The 18861-nt window shown below is 46.5% G+C and overlaps 7 protein-coding genes across 7 annotated transcripts; 3 read left to right on the top strand and 4 right to left on the bottom strand.

The window, feature by feature from the left end:
- Positions 1–1476: 1476 nt before the first annotated feature.
- Positions 1477–1824, bottom strand: N7511_000882 (uncharacterized protein; the record flags this gene model as incomplete). The annotated part of the gene is made up of 2 exons (XM_057123307.1): positions 1477–1669; positions 1724–1824. The coding sequence occupies 2 exons, from the start codon at positions 1822–1824 to the stop codon at positions 1477–1479; spliced, it is 294 nt and encodes a 97-aa protein (XP_056989040.1).
- Positions 1825–2993: 1169 nt separating this feature from the next.
- Positions 2994–5338, top strand: N7511_000881 (uncharacterized protein; the record flags this gene model as incomplete). Its single annotated transcript, XM_057123306.1, has 4 exons — positions 2994–4023; positions 4074–4491; positions 4546–4840; positions 4901–5338. The coding sequence occupies 4 exons, from the start codon at positions 2994–2996 to the stop codon at positions 5336–5338; spliced, it is 2181 nt and encodes a 726-aa protein (XP_056989039.1).
- A 455-nt stretch (positions 5339–5793) lies between these two features.
- Positions 5794–8583, bottom strand: N7511_000880 (non-ribosomal peptide synthetase; the record flags this gene model as incomplete). Its single annotated transcript, XM_057123305.1, has 1 exon — positions 5794–8583. The coding sequence occupies one exon, from the start codon at positions 8581–8583 to the stop codon at positions 5794–5796; it is 2790 nt and encodes a 929-aa protein (XP_056989038.1).
- A 378-nt stretch (positions 8584–8961) lies between these two features.
- On the top strand, positions 8962–10322 carry N7511_000879 (FAD-dependent oxidoreductase; the record flags this gene model as incomplete). The annotated part of the gene is made up of 2 exons (XM_057123304.1): positions 8962–8979; positions 9030–10322. 2 exons carry the CDS (start codon positions 8962–8964, stop codon positions 10320–10322), a joined length of 1311 nt encoding a protein of 436 aa, XP_056989037.1.
- A 1676-nt stretch (positions 10323–11998) lies between these two features.
- N7511_000878 (uncharacterized protein) lies at positions 11999–13389 on the top strand (the record flags this gene model as incomplete). Its single annotated transcript, XM_057123303.1, has 4 exons — positions 11999–12160; positions 12214–12343; positions 12398–12527; positions 12582–13389. 4 exons carry the CDS (start codon positions 11999–12001, stop codon positions 13387–13389), a joined length of 1230 nt encoding a protein of 409 aa, XP_056989036.1.
- Positions 13390–13992: 603 nt separating this feature from the next.
- Positions 13993–15480, bottom strand: N7511_000877 (NAD(P)/FAD-dependent oxidoreductase; the record flags this gene model as incomplete). The annotated part of the gene is made up of 4 exons (XM_057123302.1): positions 13993–14276; positions 14349–14888; positions 14944–15357; positions 15477–15480. 4 exons carry the CDS (start codon positions 15478–15480, stop codon positions 13993–13995), a joined length of 1242 nt encoding a protein of 413 aa, XP_056989035.1.
- Positions 15481–16695: 1215 nt separating this feature from the next.
- N7511_000876 (cytochrome P450) lies at positions 16696–18481 on the bottom strand (the record flags this gene model as incomplete). The annotated part of the gene is made up of 5 exons (XM_057123301.1): positions 16696–16861; positions 16944–17488; positions 17584–17707; positions 17765–18126; positions 18185–18481. The coding sequence occupies 5 exons, from the start codon at positions 18479–18481 to the stop codon at positions 16696–16698; spliced, it is 1494 nt and encodes a 497-aa protein (XP_056989034.1).
- Between the last annotated feature and the right edge of the window lie 380 nt (positions 18482–18861).

Here is an 18861-nt window from a genome sequence, read left to right as displayed (position 1 = left end):
TCAAGCACTGTTTTCCAAATGGAATTTCTCTAGTGGCTTGTAATGACTATGGCCATTAGCGGCTTCAATGGTTAATGTATAATTTTAGAGCACTTTGTATACATTCCTTACTTCAAATATGACTTCGACATTGATTCCACCGTGTTCATGAGGATATATATTTACGGACGAGATAGCAGCTGGAACGCAACTTTCATCTCTATTATCACAGAAAAGGCAAGCAGACCTAGTAACAGTGAGAATTATACTAAGTCTTGTTAGGGAATCTTAAGTGATATCAGGAATGATACAATGATGCATTTTTATACCTCTCATGTGGGGCATACACTACATGGCATCACGGTAGGTGATAGATCACAAACTATATCACCAAGCGTTCGCCACCACAGGAAATAATTGGCTACTCCCTGACATGAACTGATCATGATAATGATTGTTTGACGACATATGCTTGTGAAGAATGGAGTCGATGAGTTATAGATTGTGTTTGGATTATACGTGCGCTTTTATACCTAGGAGGTCCCCTTCAAAGGCTAAACAAGTCAAAGTAACACCCCGTGGACCCCCCCGCTATGTGATCTTCGTTTTTCGACCACTTATCAACCAAGCAGTCTGAGGTCCTGTCTTCCATGATCAATACTGGAGATAGACATCACCACCGACTGGAAAGACATAGAAGGATTCGATGAACAATCGGCTGTGTTCAACGGACTTCAATCTCCAGAGACTAATCTCCAGAGACTACTGAGCCTCACAGCCAGTCAATTCAATTCGATGGTTGAGTTGGGAGGAAGCCAGATGCGAGGTTTAGCCTCGGCTGTACCAAGGGCGTGGTAATTGAGCTCTTACTTGGCGACCACCTTGATGTCATTGTCATCTCTCGGATGCTTCCCCCCAAATTTCCGACTCCCTACGTAATGGTCGCGAACCAACCTTGGAAGCCCCTCAACACGGAGGAGTGCATCGAAGCCGGTCCAAGACTTATGTCAGCGGTGTCACTCTCCCAGGGGCTCGAAAGGTCAAGTGCGACTTGATCTTGCGACTCCACAAGGGCATTTGCACCAACAGCGAACAACGTGCAGAGCGCCGTCATAAGAGGGAACATAAAAACCCACACAGTGGAGGTATTCTGCCATTCCAATCAATCGTTGACACCCTCACGGCGGCATACTTCAAATATCTCTATCATAGAATGCCCTTTGATGCAGTCTGGGTCAGGTGCTTTAGTATACCTACGTACCGGATTTCCTTAAATGATTCTTGGCTACCTTTTCTAGATCAGAAGTGACATTCATGTTCCAAGCGAGACCAGCAATACGAGAAATTATGACAAGCAAAACTAGCAATATGGGAATTTCAAGCAAGACTATCACGGAAGCCGAAGGGAAATCGATTCACCCAACTTGAGCTTCATCGACTTGGTAACATCACCCATGCTCATAGCTATTTCAGGAACCTCTAGGTAAGTTCTGGGTCTTAGTTGAAGGGAACAGCAAACATCGAATTTGGGCTGAAGCCCATGTCCTCGACCTCTTTTGTTATCTCAACAAATGCCCAATCCATGAACCGGTTACCGAGAATTCTTGATTTGCTAGAGGTCACTAACACAGTACCTAACATATCAAGCATGGCATTGACGGTGCTCTCCTTTTCAAGCAGTGTATCAATACTAGTTTGCAGTGTAAGGACCATTTTCTTGAGATTTGGGTGTGCCTCATCCTACATTTTCTGCTTCTCGACCGTTGTAGATACCACCCCCAGCTGGGCACGAATCTGCTCCAAATTGCGAGTGACTTCCTTGAAGGTCGCACGTCGGTCCGTCATACTCGGAGATTGGAGGTAAATCGGCTAGGTGAGCGGGCGATCAAATGTAGCCCCGAATTGATCGAGATCGAGAAGGAATGCGCCAGGGTACTCGTTAGAGATTGAAGGACGAAACACCTGGTAATTGGTGAGAAATCCCCATGCACCACGTCTTTGTGGACCAACTCTACCTATCCCCCGAGTATCCCAGTTGTTACAAGCCATGCTAGAGCTAGCGTATGGCGTAATTTGAAACGTTACGTTAAAAGCACACTGCTCCCTGTATAACAGTGGATGTAAAACATTAGCGTTAAGATTAGCACATTTTGAGTATTATATTTCACCTTATACCTCACCTCAAATTTCACCTCATTTTTTACCTCATATTTGACTCAAAAAATGCATCAAATATATCAGAATAAATTATATTATACAATGAGTGACTCAGACATACATGTCCTCGCTCAGGATAGAGAGAGATCGGGAACTTGCGAGATGAAAGATAGACAACAATTCCACTCAATTTCTTGATTATTAACTTATGATGATACTCCTTGATATAGCATCATATTACATGAAATAGTAGCTCATCTACTTTTCCGCTACCTTGCTGGTTGTTGGTGTTTCACTGCTAGCATCGACCTTTCTGCTCGACCAGATTGCCATCGCGCCATCCCCATTTCATTAGTTAATATGAGGTGAAAATAGGTTGAATAAGAGGATATATAAAATACTGAAAATGCGCTAATCCTAACTCTAATGTTATACATCCACTATTATACAAAAAGGGGCGTGTTTTTAGCATGGCCTGTATCTATTTGGCCGAATCAGGCAGGAAGCTGTCATATTACGCCACAGCATGTCTAACATTGAAGTCCTGGGGAAGTTTCAGAAGTGAGAAACTTGAGACGAACTGCCTCCGACGAGATCCATGGTTTTTGTTCAGTTGATATTCTTATTTTCAAATCAAGCAGAACAATTTTCGTCTCTAGAGGGTGAGGCTAGTCTTAGAACATTTATAGCGGGTATAGAATAAGTAGAAATAATGTGATCTCGATAGTTCTGACTATCGAGTGACTTTCATTTTCCACTAGTTATCAAACAATATGCAGTCATGAAGCTATTCCTAACCCATCGGACTATTCAGCTCGTCTAGGCCGATACAAGTCCGATACAGTAACAAAATTACAATGCGAGGATGTCAACTGGCCAATCAAAATGCGCATCGCAAGGATGCCATTCCGGTTCACTTGAATCTACTCTTGCATCCTTCCAAACTGACATGGCTAGAAAGTCTTTCGAAGTCTCTTGCCATGTCAACGTCAAGTCGCCGGCGTAATCGCTCCTTGGCTTCTTGTGAGCCATGCCGGAAATCAAAGATCCGATGTGACCACCGGAAACCGATTTGTGCCTCTTGTCAACGCCGTGGTCTCCACTCACAATGCTGGTATCATCCTGCGCCTCTGACCAAACAACAGACTTCTCAAGAACCGACTCTATCAACTCCGCCTCTCTCATACCATGAGGCACAGGAGGGACCTTCGAATAAGGTCAACAATCCCCCTGCTGGAACTCCAATCTTCCACGCATGGCCGTTCATGTCGGCTGACCCCAGTGGTTCGACATCGCAGGCCACGATACCTGGGCATCACAACTACAGCATAAAAGCCCACAATGAGCACTTGGCGACCATCGAAGACATTGTCTCACAACTGAAACTATTGCCAGTCATTGAAAAACGACTGCAGGAGTATTATTCATTCAGTCAAGTTGCACTTGTGCCTAGACCGCTTGTTTTGCAGCTGGTCGCTTCCATTCGGATTGGTCTCGCAACTGCAGGCTATATAAAGGAAGAGAGTGACGACGAAATCTCCGTTCACCATTGTTCGCGACTAGCAGAGGATCTTTTACGCTCATCTTCATCGGAAGTTATCATCACGCCAGACTTGGACTTGGGGGCCTTCTGTGCGTTATTCGGCGGGGCACATTTGCGCATAGAAACTATAGGGTTATTGTATACCATGGCAGCACGATCATCTCTCTATGCTGTAAGTCACAGACGCGAAAAATACCAAGATGATGGGTTCATTCAGGAAATGGCTTGGTATGGCAACTTGAGCTTGCGATTGTCTCGAGAACTTGCACCCCAAACAACTGATCTGATGATATGGCTTGCTCATGAAAGTCTCCAACTTACCACACTTTTCGAGGGAGACGCAAGTTAGTAAATTAGTTCAGGATTGACCGCTCGCATATTGACATTGCCCTAGGTCTAGGTGTTTGGAGACGGGTAGGCGACCTCGCTACAGATCTACTAGCTTTAGGTCTGAACAGAGAAGCCACATACTCAGATACGCCGTTTTTCTTGGCACAGTGTCGACGAAGAACTTTTGCTAGGGCTTACTATCTCGACAAAGTGTTCGCAGCAGTGTTTAATCGACCACCTCGAATAAACTCTCGACATGCAGACTGCAGCCTACCGTTGGACTTGTCTGATGATGAACTTTTCACATCGTCAGACCAACAAGAACAAGCAAAATGCAACCTTACACAGGATGGATGGAACACAGATGGGAAGCATAGAGCTGCAACGTGGGTTCGAATACGTTACATTCTAGCACAGTTTCGTGAAGAAACCGTCGAATATCAATTCCGATCAATACAACCGGCCGACACTATCAAGCTGAGGTATGCAATTTGTTTCCTATCTCCCTGATTTGAATATTGAACACGAAAATATAGAGATTTATCCAATCGCTGCCAGCAAGCGTGGAACCGTTTACCCTATTATCTTCAATACAGGCAGGACTGCTGGAAATCAAACCTCCCACCCATTCTTTGCTATATGCATGCAAAAGTCTACCTATCATATCTGCACATCAACTTCCAAATTCACCGATTACTTGGTAGTAGTGATGGTAACATGACTCCCCAGCTAGAGTTGCTTGAGGTGTCAGCGAAAATGCTCGAAACAATCGTACAAATGGCAAATTACCGCCGGAGAACCTCTTTCTCACCTCCCGATCTTCCTGGAATTGTATGTATTCCACTTTGAAGGTACGCTACCATAGTAGCTCTTATATTAACAGGACACAAGATTCTCTCATATGGTTTGCCATGTGCTGCAATCCTTTCAACCGCTCTGGATCCTGTTATCCAAGGTTCATCAAGGAAAACAGAACTTTCCCCCAGCATGAAGACCTCCAACCTCATTCGCAACCTCTCTGTCCTGGTAAATCAACTCGAAAGTGTCTCAAGCCCTAGTGACACCAATCATGTATTCTGCCTCAAATCCTCGAAGGCTATTTCGCGCAAGCTCGACCGCATATTGGATAGCTTTACAACATCCATTTCTACAAATCCTCCTGACCATCCAGAACCGGCCACGACACCTTATACGCTAGACAATGCATCCTTTGAGGCAATGGCGGATATTGATAATACTGGCCCTGTTGATTTCGACTTTTTCGATCTTGCGGATTGGGCAATTGATTTTGATAGAGGCGCTATGGGTGATGAATATAACATGGTTTGAGGACGTAGATGTGTCCGTAAGGAAAGCCAACAATGATCAATTTAGAGCTAGAGGCGCGTGCCAGTCCGGATCTCAGAGTCTGCATTCTATAACGATTCAACTCTAATCTCGACACACGTAAGGCTTTCTCCTACAACTCGCTACTTTTAGCAAAGCTCCCGCTGTTTGCTTTTCTAAGGCCCCATAAGCAGATCGACCAAGATATTCAAGACATGACCGCGGATTTCATCACATTCTTTCTGCCAATAGTCTTAAATAGTAGGATGACAATGAATTATGGCAGGTATTGAGCATTGCGTCCTTTTCTGTCAGGGTAATTTATGTAACCATAGGGCTGATTTGACGATAAATATCAAACAAGAGGCCTAATGATCATAAAGAATAGCTTGCAAGGATTTGTACTAGAAGAAACGTATATTTTTCAATTAATTTCTATGCTTTTCCAAAAAAGAATCTTAAATTCCCCTTGCATCAAGGGCATTTCGTAATGTTTTCTGGAAACCAAAGACATGCTCCGGCCCCAACATGGTGTAATGGGCACCTCCAACGTCATGGAAGCGCGGCGGCGACCGCGAGAAATCTTTCCAACTACTCAAATGCTCACTAAGCCACTGAGCCTTTGAAGAAGCTGCCACTGCCAGAGGATTGCAGTAGAAGACATCAATGCCAGCAATGGAACTGGCAGGGTCATAGTCAACAGCCATGCTTTGCAGGGCAAAGGCCAAGCAAGCCCATTTGGTGATAGCCTCAGACGAGAGGGCCAGTTCAGCAAGACGATCCTGATCAGCTTCGGCCATCACCCTCGCGAGGACCGCTTCCCGAGTAGCGTCTTGCATTTCCACAGCCAGTTCCCGCGCGCGATCCTCAGTCATGAGATCTAAAAAGTAGGAGAGATGGAGGAGACATTCTTTGTAGTCTAGCTGACGCATGCGAGTCTTGATATGGGGCGGCAGGTTGAAGGACCCAAGGAAGCGCACTTCGTCCCCGTTGCTCTCCAGTACTTTGCCCACCTCAAATGCCAGCATTGTGCCATATGAATAGCCTGCCAGTGCATACGGCCCGTGCGGCTGCTTTCGTTTGATGGCGGAATGGTATGTACTGACAACCTCTTCAATTGTCTCGAAGGGCTTTTCGCCTTCGTTGAATCCCCGCGCACGCAATGCATAGACTTTTCGATCTACCATGAATTTTGCTAGGTTGAGGAAGACGAGAACCTCACCCACACCTGGGTGGACAAGCCACAGCGGTGTGTTCTCGCCCTGGGACTGCAGTGTCACCGTGGGGTTATACTCGCTCGTTGATTGAGGACTCTGCTGGTCTTCCAATGCAATGGTTAGGTCGCGGACAACGGGGTTCGTCATCAAGGTGATTATCGGGATTTCATGAGCGAGGTTCAGCTGCTCTTCGATCTTCTTCTTCAATTTAATGAGTTCCACCGAGGTGATTCCCATGTCGAACAGGGAGGACTGCACATCGAATTCCTCTTCGGGTAGGTCGAGACACTTGATGAAGAGGTCAAGCAATTTTTCTTCTAGCTCATTGGAAGGGTTAACACGGGCCGTCGACCGGTGTAGCTTGATCGCTTCCGAATTGATCTCCTGATAGGAGCTGTAATCGCCCTTCTCAAAAGCCATCTTGATTTTAGATCGCGATAATTTGCCCAGAGCTGATTTTTGTAACTGTGACTTATCAAGAGGCAGAACTTGTGGTCGGGCACCTGTAGACATCATGGCAATTTTGGCCACCGTGTCCGCCGTTTTGGCTCGCGCGACGTCGTCGCCGGGGGCGTAGCTCGGCAAGTAAACCACGCAGATAACCTCGGTATCACCCCCTGGAGGGAATGAAGAAAAGCAACAAGTGAAGCTCGGGACCAGACCAGGAACTTTGCCCGGCTGGTCTAGGGCCGTCTCGATCTCCTGTGGACTGTACTTGACACCGTTGACGATCATTGATTCTTTAGCCCTTCCAGTTATGTGGAGATTGCCTTTGTCGTCGATGGAAGCCAGGTCACCGGTCTGGAACCAGCCATCGCTGGTGAATGACTGCTCGTTTGCAGCTGGGTTATTGAAGTACCCTTTAAAGAGGATGGGCCCGGACAATTCGAGATTTCCCACGGTCCCAGTCGGTGCCATGGCATTTTCCGAGGTGGTGATTCTCATGCTTAAGCCTCGTATGCATTTCCCTGCGGATGCAAACTCAAGACCTCGCTCGACATCATAGAGAGGGAAGTCCAAGTTGTAGATGGCACCGCCGCAGGTCTCTGTCATCCCGAAGCCCGGAGCAATGATGGTCTCTGGAGCACCATATCTAGCCAGCAGCTTTGCCACCGCAACACCAGTCTTGGTAACGTTTGCCTCGCCACCTGAGGCGATATACCGCAGACAGCTGAGATCCCAATCGTATGTGGTACAGCGGTCGCCATGAGCCTCGAGCGCGGTACGGATGCGAGCAAAGAAGAAATTCGGCGCGAAAGTACGGGAGACTCGATGACGGTCTATGATATCAAGAAAGGCAACAGGATTAGACAGGACATCCGGTGCCTGCACATGCACCTGGTCTTTATGGGCAAAGAGGGCTTGCAGGTGGATTTCAACAATGGCTGCAACATGGTCACAGCGGACCCAGTTTAAAAACGAAGTATTATCCGGCAATGAAACCACCTTGTACTTGCTGTCAAGTGCCATGAAGATCTGCTGGTGCGTGAGAATCACTGCTTTGGCGTTGCTGGTACTGCCAGATGTCAACATCAGTATGGCAATGTCGTCTGGCGTAGCGTCACGGCAGACGTTGCGCAATTCCGACGCTGGGGGTTTGTCTGTATCTAACGACTCAAGAGCGATGGGCGCGATAACATCTTGTCCGCCGAATTCGAACAACTTATCGGCTGTTGTGAGACATCCGGGATTTTTCAAAGTGGTTGCCAGGTGCATCAGGTGTGATATACGAGCCGCAGGGTTATTGGAAAGTGCTGTAGACATTGCTGGGATACACCCGGCCAGTATGACAGCCCAGAACCAGACTATGTTTTCCCAGTGTGTCTCTAGGTGAATGAGAACCACCCGGCCTGGATAGAAATCCGAACGGCAGCGAAGAGCCCAAGAAGCCTTCTGCGCATCTTCCAGCAACTGGCGGTAGGTGTATGACTTGGGCTTGGTGGTATTCCGAGGTTGATAGCAGATGACTTGGCCACTGCCTTCCTGGTCGGCGACGGCCTCCAAGAGGAGGGTTAGGTTGGCGAACGACATTTAGGGCTCAGAAGAATGCAGTGAATAATGATAGACAACAGTGGGTTATAGAGACCTAAAATGTATCTCTTATCATATATGGTGAATTTGAGGTCTGTAATGTGGCTGTTTGTATATCTGCAGGTCTGCATGCACCTTGCTCCTGAACCAGAACATGCCCAATTGCCTTGAAGTGCATAGCGTAAATCTCTTCTTAAGCAATATGGACTCAAGGATGCGACCTGCATGCATGCGAAATTTACTGTACAGTCAGTCGACATATCTACCGTTTCTTGTATTGTTCGGAGACAATTCAGCGTCGAGGCTGTATCTAGGGATACATATCAAAGGACAACTTCCTTCTTCATCTTTGTTCCTCAGAATTGATTCAAAGACACTATGTACGATCTTGAAAAGGTTTGTTGTATCTTTTTCCCACGCGTTAATTCAAACCCTGACCATCATAGGTTATCATAATTGGAGGAGGGCCAACCGGCCTCGCAGCTGCCATCCGCCTGGCTCAAAACAATAAGCTGAGCCCGGTCATCTATGAACTCCGTAACCCCAAGACTGCAGGCCTGGGGGGCTCTCTGGGTATTCCTGCCAATGGTGTGCGTGTTCTGCACCGTCTCGGGCTCTGGGACACGATCCTGCCGCGCAGTGTCGACATCACCAAAACCGTCCTACACTCCACATCTGGCAGCGTGTTGAGCGAGGTGGATATCTCTTCAGAAGCCAAGAAAAAGACTGGATTTGGTTATCTTCGCATCAACCGGGTGGATCTGGTCCAGTGTTTGCGAGACAGTGCGCAAAAATACGGTATCCCGATTCACTACGACAAACAGATCCAATCCATCGACGATCGCGGGGATTCCGTCACGGTTACCTTTTCCGATGGCACTAGTGACACGGCGTCCCTTCTGCTGGGATGCGATGGAATCCACTCCTCGGTGCGCAGGCTACATGTCGATTCGGAGATTGCGCCAGTGTATTCAGGGATCTCCGCCATCTCGTCAATCGTCGACGATGTGACAAATAAGGAGCCCAAGGATGCGACGTGCCTGCATTCGACACTCACGCCGCATGGTATGCTGGCAACTGCGCCATGTGCTGCCAATCAGATTTTCTGGTTCTTCAGTAAAGAGGTACCTCTGCCTCAAGGGTCGACCTCGGCGGATGTCCGTGATGGCTGGATGCTTCACCGCCAGAACGAGCTGGCTGACTGTCGACGCTCCCTATCAACTGTACTCGACTGCGTCCAGGGCCAGTGGGGCCAATATCTGCGGCAACTTGTGGACGCTAGTCAGGACGTGCATTTTTACCCGCACTATCGGATGCCCCTCGGCGGTCGGTGGTTTGTTCCTTCAGAGATCCCACAGGGATCGCCCCGCGTGCTGTTGATCGGGGACGCCGCACATGCAGTGCAACCTCATGCCGGACAGGGTGTAGCTTTGGCGCTGGAAGATGTGATCCTTCTCTCTGGATTGTTGGCCCATTATCAAGCTGGTGACTACACGAACCTGCAGGAGCTGTTTGACCGATTCGATCAAATTCGTCGTCCGCGCATCCAGCGCATTAACGAGGTTGCATTGCGCAATGGCAGGATGCGTCGCAATCAGTCACCGTGGACGGTATGGTTCAAGGAGTGGTACATGTGGGCCATGCTGCATGTCAATCGGTTCTGGGGCATGTCCATATCCGGTGTGTTGAATGGAGATGTACTGTATGACGTAGAGACGGAATTGAAGCAGTTAGCCTGAGACAGTTAAGCTTGAGTTTCTAGGAATCCATCCTTCTACATCTATCCCATGAGCTCAAGTTTCAGGCTACATATAGAAACTAATTCAACCATCTCTGCGTGCAGCCAAACAGCTCTCAACGTGACAGATTACAATGACTATTTCAACGACTCCCCAATTGGGGTGGATTGGCATGTCCTGTCAATAAAAAACAAAAGAAGTTGAGCTCTGGCTAACTTCAGAGAATTGCTACAGGACTTGGAAACATGGGTCTTGCCATGGCGTCGAACCTTCAACGGCATATCCATGCCCAGGGCCACCCACCCCTGCGATTCTGGAATCGTACAGCCAGCAAAGGCGAAACCATCACGAGACTCGGTGCAATCCAATGTCATACTATTGCCGCACTGATTAGCGAGTGCAAGATCATCTTCATCTCGGTAAGGGGGCACTACAACTTGACTCTTCTTAGATTCCTAATCACAACACTTAGACTAGCAATGATGATGCATTGCAAGGTATCATCACAGAAATCATCAGCACCGCAGATCTGACCAACAAGACATTTGTGGATACAACAACTGTTCATCCAGATACAAGCAAGGATATTTCCGCTAAATTGGCACGGGAAAAGGCCTTTCTGGTCTCTGGTATGTTGCCTGGCCTATTTTTGCCATTATTTGCATTCTGATTCGACAAGGCCCCGTATTTGGTTCTGCTCCAATGGCTGCCGAGCGAAAGATTCTGATGGTGGCTGCCGGGCAGCCCTGCGCGATACAGCAGATATCCCCTTACATCAAAGGTGTGATAGCGCGTGATCTTCTCGAAGTAGCAGAACTGCCAGAAAAGGCGTCTCTGCTGAAAATTATCGGGTGAGAAAGGGTTTTCTTTTCTTTTTTCTCGTAATGTTGGGGTTTCTTTTTGATTACAGCGACTAAGCAAAATACCAGAAACTTTCTCGTCTCTGGTATGACCGAAATCGTCGGTGAAGCTCATGTCTTTGCGGAGAAGAGCGGGATGGGCTATGAAATACTCGAGAAGCTGCTGGAAGCCCAATTTGGACCTCTCCCGACGATGATCTCCAGGCGACTGACCCAAGGAGTATATATGCCACCCAAGGGTAAGTTTGCCGGATACAAAGTAGAATTGTGCTGACTAGGGGAACGACTGGTACTAGGCGAAGCCCCATGGTCAAACTTGGATCTTTCTCTGAAAGATACTAGGCATGCAATTGACTGCGCAGCCGCAGTCGGAACCAGGCTGCCAGTTGGGGAGGTAATTCAGGACCATCTCCAGCGAGCAAAGGTCTTCTCCGAGGAACAGGATCGACCATTGGACTCGGCAGCCTCATACGGTATTCTCAGATGCGATGCAGGCTTGAATTTCGAAAATGATTTTATAAAAAAGAGGGATGCATGAAAATGGCGTGGGATGCATTATGCATTTGAATTCCTTTGTTCTGCACCGCATGCAGCTGATCGAAGAATATACCATCTTATGCAAGATCCATTCACCGCTAGTCAGATGCATTTGAGAGATCACCGTAAGATGATAGATTCACAGGTCACGTCTTGCATGGCAACTCTTTGTCGAAAGTATCTAGAAATTTGCCACCTGGCAATTCAGGCTAAGAAGTTTTATCTTTACTTCAAGATTTTATTCTCATTCAATTTCATCCGTGCTGCTGGTGTGATGCAATGGATCTCACCAAGCTCGTCTCGTCAATCCGTGAGGCAACGGAGATCCTTTCCAGCCAGCCGATTGATCCCCAGCAACGAGCGGAGTTGTCACAGGCTTGCGAAAGGCTTTCTGGAGTAATCGAGCAGCCGAGGTCAAGATTAGAGAAAGCCACTCATACCGTAATTATTTCCGGTGTAGTGAAAATTTTGCGTAGTAAATTGACGTCGAATAGATGACCCCAGTGGTAGCCACCCGCATTGCGATTGATATGGACATCTTCAATTATGTTCACAATTCCCCAAAAGACGAATTTGAGGGTTGCGAGATTGCATCCCACGTTGATGGAGATCCATTGCTTGTTTGTAAGAAAAATATCCTTTTGTCTTCCTTAAGCCTCGCTGACCTCAAATCAATAGCTCGCATATTGCGGTCTTTGACAGCTTCTGGAATCTTCAATGTGACCTCAGAAGGGATGTATAAACCGGATTCTGTGGTAAAAGATCTTGCAAAGGGCGGTTATCTAGAAAGTCGGATCATGATGAACTTGTGAGTCTTCACATCTAAGAGCTTGGATTCCCAACGAGAGGTTAATATCTCCAGTGATATTCACTTTCAAATTTACGGCAAACTTCCCCAATACTTGAGAGAGACAAAATATGTATCGCCCTCAAACGCCTACGCAGGACCTTTTCAGCACGTCTTTAACACAGAGGAACATTATTTCGATTGGATGAAGTCGCATCCGGCCCAGCTCGATGCTTTTAACCGCACAATGCAAGCCGGTGCTATGCGTGACAATGCCGCGCGATGGACGCAAATATTTCCTGTCACGCAAAGATTCCAGAAATTCCAGAGCGAAGCCTCTGCTGATGAACGGATCCAATTTGTGGACGTGGGAGGAGGAATCGGCCACGAAATCAAAGTCTTGCTCGACGCGCTTCCCTCTCTCCGGGGCCATTTTGTCCTTCAAGATGTACCTGGCGTTGTCCAAAGTATGCTCCCAGAGCTGGAGAGAGCCACCACCACACAGTCAGTGCAGGCTATGCCGCATAACTTCTTCGAGCCCCAGCCGGTACCAGGTGCCCATGTTTATTTCATGGGCCGTGTTCTGCACGATTGGCCGGATTCTCAGACACAAATCATCTTGCAGCACATCCGAGACGCGATGAACAAAGACTCAGTGCTACTCATTCACGAGCGCGTCTTACCAGACGGAGCTGCAAAGGTTCATCCGTCGGATGCAATCATGGATCTGAATATGATGATCCTGTGCTCATCGCTTGAACGAACGGAGATGCAATTTCGGGCCTTGCTCGATTCCGTGGGACTGGAATTGGTGAAGGTGTGGCGGTCAGCTACTGCTGGCCTTCATCAACAAGCGGTGCTCGAAGTAATCCGGGCAAATTGACATGATGATCTACAAAGGCTGTGAGAGATGAGCTGCTCTTTCAATGCTTGATCGAATATGATGGCAAATACTGAACTTGTATTCCATCTCAATACACGTAGGTGATGACCATATAGACTTTCGGGCCTACAGTATAGTAGAACATCAACATGGATAATAATCGAAGTGTCAACTCAAATTTGCATGTTTGCGGTAACTCACGAGGTAGGTATTTAGCTTGCGTTCACCCAAATTGGCACCAAGTCATGGACTAGACTATAGTCAGGCCTTTATTAATTTTCAATGAGCCGGATTCATGGAATACAGACTTTAGGCTTCAGAAGAGGCTCTAAGTTGAATATCCATGATATAGGCAAGGCCAAAGCATTCTACTCTTATTCACTGATAGAATTACGAAAATCCGAGTTCCAAATTGCCATACTAAATTAGAGAGAAAACTCAAATCTGCTCGTCATTTTCTTCAAATTTGCCCACCTCTACCATCTCTATATTGTTGGAAGGAATAAACAAGTGTTTTAGAGCTTTAACCGAATTAAAATGTTCAATATCTTAGCCCGCTTTGCATAATTTCTGTATCATTATCACAAGTTAATCCCAGCTCGTTTATAAAGCAGCTTGCATCAGTCCCAGGGCTCCCTGCTGAAGATTGACCGTCATCCCATGTACAACATCAACACTGAATTTGTTCAGATCCGACTTGAGCTCCGCCTTCTTAATGCGATCACAAGTCAGCTCGCCAAGCTCATCTTCACCTAGCTCCTTTCCATTCGAGGTCGGTTTCATAGTGCCGTCCACCTTACGAATCACCCGCATACAAAATTCCACTGAATCGGCCACATCTTCAGCACTCAACTTTTCTCCACCGACTTCCACAGTTCCTTGAATAACTTTTTATTATCGGATTAGTGATATGAACCAATTAATCGCAGGGGAAGACTGGGGGTATAACAGAGACTTACTGGGTCGGAAGAAGCTGAAGGCACGATCGAAGTTTTCCTCGTCATACTCATTCAATATTGGGTTCTCCAGCCCCGTAATTTGCGCGTACGCACTGGTCACCACAAGCAAGAATCGCGTGTAGGCTTCTTTAATTTTCTCCGAGTGCCAATTGGCTGCCGTCTCTTCGGTGCAGTCGCCTTTTATCGCTGCACAGATGGAGGCAGCAGCAGAAAGAGCTCCAGTGAATGCCAAATGCACACCCGATGAAAAGAGAGGATCAATAAAGCACCCAGCATCTCCAACAATGCGTACATAAGGGCTAGCATAGCTTGTGGCGCTGTAAGACCAGTCAGTGGCGGACTTGACTTCTGACACGAGTTTGGCGTTCTCCAGTAGTTCAGAAATCATCGGGGCTTCGTGGACGTGCTGCAGGAAGAAGTCCTTTGTATTCGGCGACTTCATCGCCTTCTTCTTAGCCGTGAAGCTGGTCTGTTGCATGACCAAGCCGATCGAAGTTGTGCCGTTGTGGAGAGGAATAAACCACGCCCAGCCGGTTCCATCTAAGAGTGGGTTTTAGCGCTTCAATTGCAATATCAGAATGATTTGAAATATTACCTTTGAGCCGAGGGAAAAACGGGTCACCTTCTGCGGGAGTACTCGTACCATATATTCCAGCATTTTCGAAATATCCCCAAGTCGCGATATTTTTGAGACCTTCGTTGTATCGCCGATTCTTCATGTACTTGGTACTGACCAGACCGGCTCGGCCACTAGCATCTACCAGGTACTTGAATTTAATTGTACCGCTGGCACTTTTGTCCTTGGTTATCCAGGAAGCTGACACGGGGCGTGCTGGACTTGAATCACCATGGCCGTCCTGGCAGCCACTTGACTTGAATTCAATAGCGTTAACCTTGACTCCGTCAAATGCTTTGGCGCCGCTATTTCCAGCATGCTCGAAAAGAATCTGGTCACACTCAGAACGGATCACGTTCCAGGCATGTCCCCCAAACGCAAGGAAATTCGTGTCTAGTACGAAATCAGTCGCTGGTTTTCAAGTAGCATCACGGTTACCGTTTACATGCTGCCGGCTTGCTATTGTAGCTAAAAGATGCTCCGTTCTATACCCTTGTTAGTTGGCTATCGACTCATTCTCTTGCAGTATCCCCATGCTGACCTTGTGTTTGAATCCGTGGCTTTCGAATTTGTCATACACGTCGATGAATTTCAAAAATTCTCGCGTAGATGGCAAAAGGCTCTCGCCGATGTGATATCTAGGACTTTTATCAATCCCAATGTTCTTAAATTTGAATTGATCATGATTCACCGAGGAAACACATCAGCTTCTAACAAGACAGTGGAAATCCCTTCTCGCGCCAGAACTGAGGCAGCATACGACCCGCCAGGCCCACCGCCCACTACCAGCACAGTACATTCTTGTGGGATAGACATACTGACCTGAATGTAGGGGCACTTTCTGATCAATTGAAAAAGGTTCTGGACAAGATATGGATCGGAGATATATCGATTTCGATGACGATCATTTATATTTATACTCCCAATCACGTGAGTATAGCATGCTTTTCCATGGAATATTATTAAATGTTTTCTATCGTACTCGATCCCAGCGATCTTGTGCATGTAATGGGTATTTTTGAGATACTGTATGTCTCGACAGAAAAAAAAAAGGAACAGAAAAAAGCAAAATAAATTTATCAAAAGCGCCTTGCAGATATGCTACTGCGTTACACTCTCGTTGCAGCTTTCTGGCCATCTATCCTGCACAGAGATAAATTTGCTCTACTGAGATACATATGCAAGATGGGAATGTGATACGAGAAAGAAACTTCGAATCAATATCAGCACGATATTACTACACCGCAATTTCTTCTGTCATGGAGTACTGCAGTGAATGCAATTAGACGATCTATCGCCCACACGCCTGATGTAGATTCCTTAGTTAGACTGAATTCCTCTAATCTTCATCTACACATACTGTATCTTACATAAAAAAGCTGCACAATGGAACAACGGCCATTTAAGTCACCATGCATGCTGGCTTTTTTCTACAATCTTACTTACATCGATCTTCCTAGTTTCAGGGCTCATACTTGGACTTTGTGGTAAGTTAACTATTCTAGTAACTCTAGTTCATTTTGGGTGTTTCTCCTATTCGGGTTTTTTATTTAGGAGATTCTGGACAGAGCCAGACCATTTCAATCCCATTCAAATTCAAACCGAAGAATATCTATTGAAATAAATTGTTTCACGCAAACTAGGCAAGGATATGCTTTCAGTTGGTTAGATTTGATTCGACACCATCTTCGACTAGCAGTACCCGATAAATCAACCAATGACTACTCCATTCTATCTTTCAATCTTCTTCAGTAGAACATTCAATCCTAAGTGCGGCAGGTTATGTCTCTTTATCTTGAAGTTTTCCGGCATGACCCCCTGTATCTTGATTTCGAAGTGAAAGATCAGATATGCTAGAATAAGCCGAAGCTCATCCGCTGCGAAAAAGCGACCCGGGCTAAACATAATATCAAAAGTCAATATTAATACTCATAGCCTCGGGAAGTACCGAGATAAAGAGGATGTAGGAGAAACCTTACCAGACGTGTTTTCCATCCCCGAATTGAAGATAATGAGCATTTGTAGAAGTATATCTGAATGCTTCGGGGGTCTGTGATCCATTGGCAAGGTCATAGAATCGCAAACCGTCAAACTCAAAGGGACTCTTCACAAACTTTTCATCAAATAACATTGCCGCATTTGGCGTCAAGAGAACTGTCCCTTTCGGAATGCGAAGACCATTTTTAAATTGAAAATCTTTCTTGACAACTCGAGGGGTTCCGGCAAGATCGAAGCAGTTGTACCGATGGGATTCCTTGATGAAGCTGTCCAATTTTTTCATTGAGTCGATTCCCTCCTTAGTCCAAGTATTGTTATTGGCTTGAAGAGTCATGATCACCTCTTGTCTGATGAGATTGACGTATTCTGGTCTGGTGGCAAGCTCGTAGAGACACTGGACAAGGACCACAGTTGTGTTGAAGCTGGCTCCGAAAGTGTTTGCAGCAAGCAGCTGGGCGATGTCTAACTCACTCAGACTATTATCTTTGCTCTGCTGGGACCATCGCCAGAACCAGTCTGTTAGGTCCTAGATGTATTATGGAGATTTTGTCAGGTCAATTGTGAGCAGAGAAGAAGAGAATGAGGCACTTGAATTGGAATAAAAGAAAGGTAGATACTAACCTCAGGCTGCCTTCCTTCTTTTGCCATCTCCTCTGACTTGATCTTTCGTCTATTGATCTGACTGAGAAAGAGCTTCTGCATCCTGTTTGAGAGCTTCACAACACGAGATGAGCGTGCTATAATACTTTTCAAAAACGAACATCAATATACGCACACAGAATAGAGATGGAGCAGAGCTTACGGTTTCAGAAATTCGGGAAAGCCCCGGATATATGGTCCCCCAACTATCATTTCAGCTGTATAGTCACAGAAGAGATCGATGCTCTCTGGATTTCGACACACATCGCCTACCAGTAACTTTGCAACAAGCCCCATTACAAGGCGTCGGGCGATTGTATAACAGTCGAATTGATTCCAGCCGTCATCAACATCCATGTGTTTAGTAATCTCTTGTTCGAACGAGTACTTGAGCTCTTCGACGAAGCTTGGAAAGTATTCGTCTGCTGATCTGGTGCGCGTTCGGGACCAGGTCAATGCTTTGCTCATCATTGAGCTGGGTATTTTGTGAAATAAGCCGGGCGCCGTAAATTTGGACTGAAAGAACTACAGTAGACTCGAATATTAGTTCAGTATCGCTGTGGATGATAATAAAAGCACCTACTCCTTGAATTGGAGCTGTGGAAGATAGGTACTCATCAGAAGCATTGAGGTACTCCTTGATCATCGCATCGTCGCAGATACAGACATCCCAACCGGTTGGTGTGGCTACTTGAAATGCAAAATTCCTGTGCTGTTTCAAAATAACCAGCTGGTCAGATATGAATCCGAAATCGGAAAGCGAAGAAGATGGATCGTACGAGTGCGTATCCTTCTTGAAGCAACTGGGGGGCAGAGTTACTCCAACGACGGGCGGCCCCCCAAGACTGAAGTATTCCTTTGCCTCCCACGACAGGAACATTGACCTAATATTGAATCAGCGAAATAAAAAGATTGATAAGAAAATCAGTATCGTAAGGATGAATTGAAAGAAGAGAAATAGGGGAATACGCACCCATGATTGATAATATTGAATCCACCGATGGATAGCCAACACTATCAAAGTTGCAACACCTGTCAAAGCAAATGGGTTATCGAGTAGGATAGCATATATGGCCATGAACATTGACATGATCTGGGGCAGTGAGCTGGTGTGTTTCCTCAGCGGAATGTGACAGTTCAGCTTCCACCCATTTTAAAGAATACCATCAGCTCTCCTCGTGATGTAAGGGCCCCGGGAGTAGCCTTGCATACTCTTGGCGTCGCAAATAGTCACTCGAATTACGGCGCAGATATGTGCAT

The sequence above is a fragment of the Penicillium nucicola genome, assembly GCF_028828085.1.
Source record: "Penicillium nucicola strain IBT 29836 chromosome Unknown utg000001l, whole genome shotgun sequence".
NCBI classification, from domain to species: Eukaryota; Fungi; Ascomycota; class Eurotiomycetes; order Eurotiales; family Aspergillaceae; genus Penicillium; species Penicillium nucicola.
Note: the sequence above shows the minus strand (reverse complement) of the source record. Positions and strands in the feature narration are given on the sequence as shown.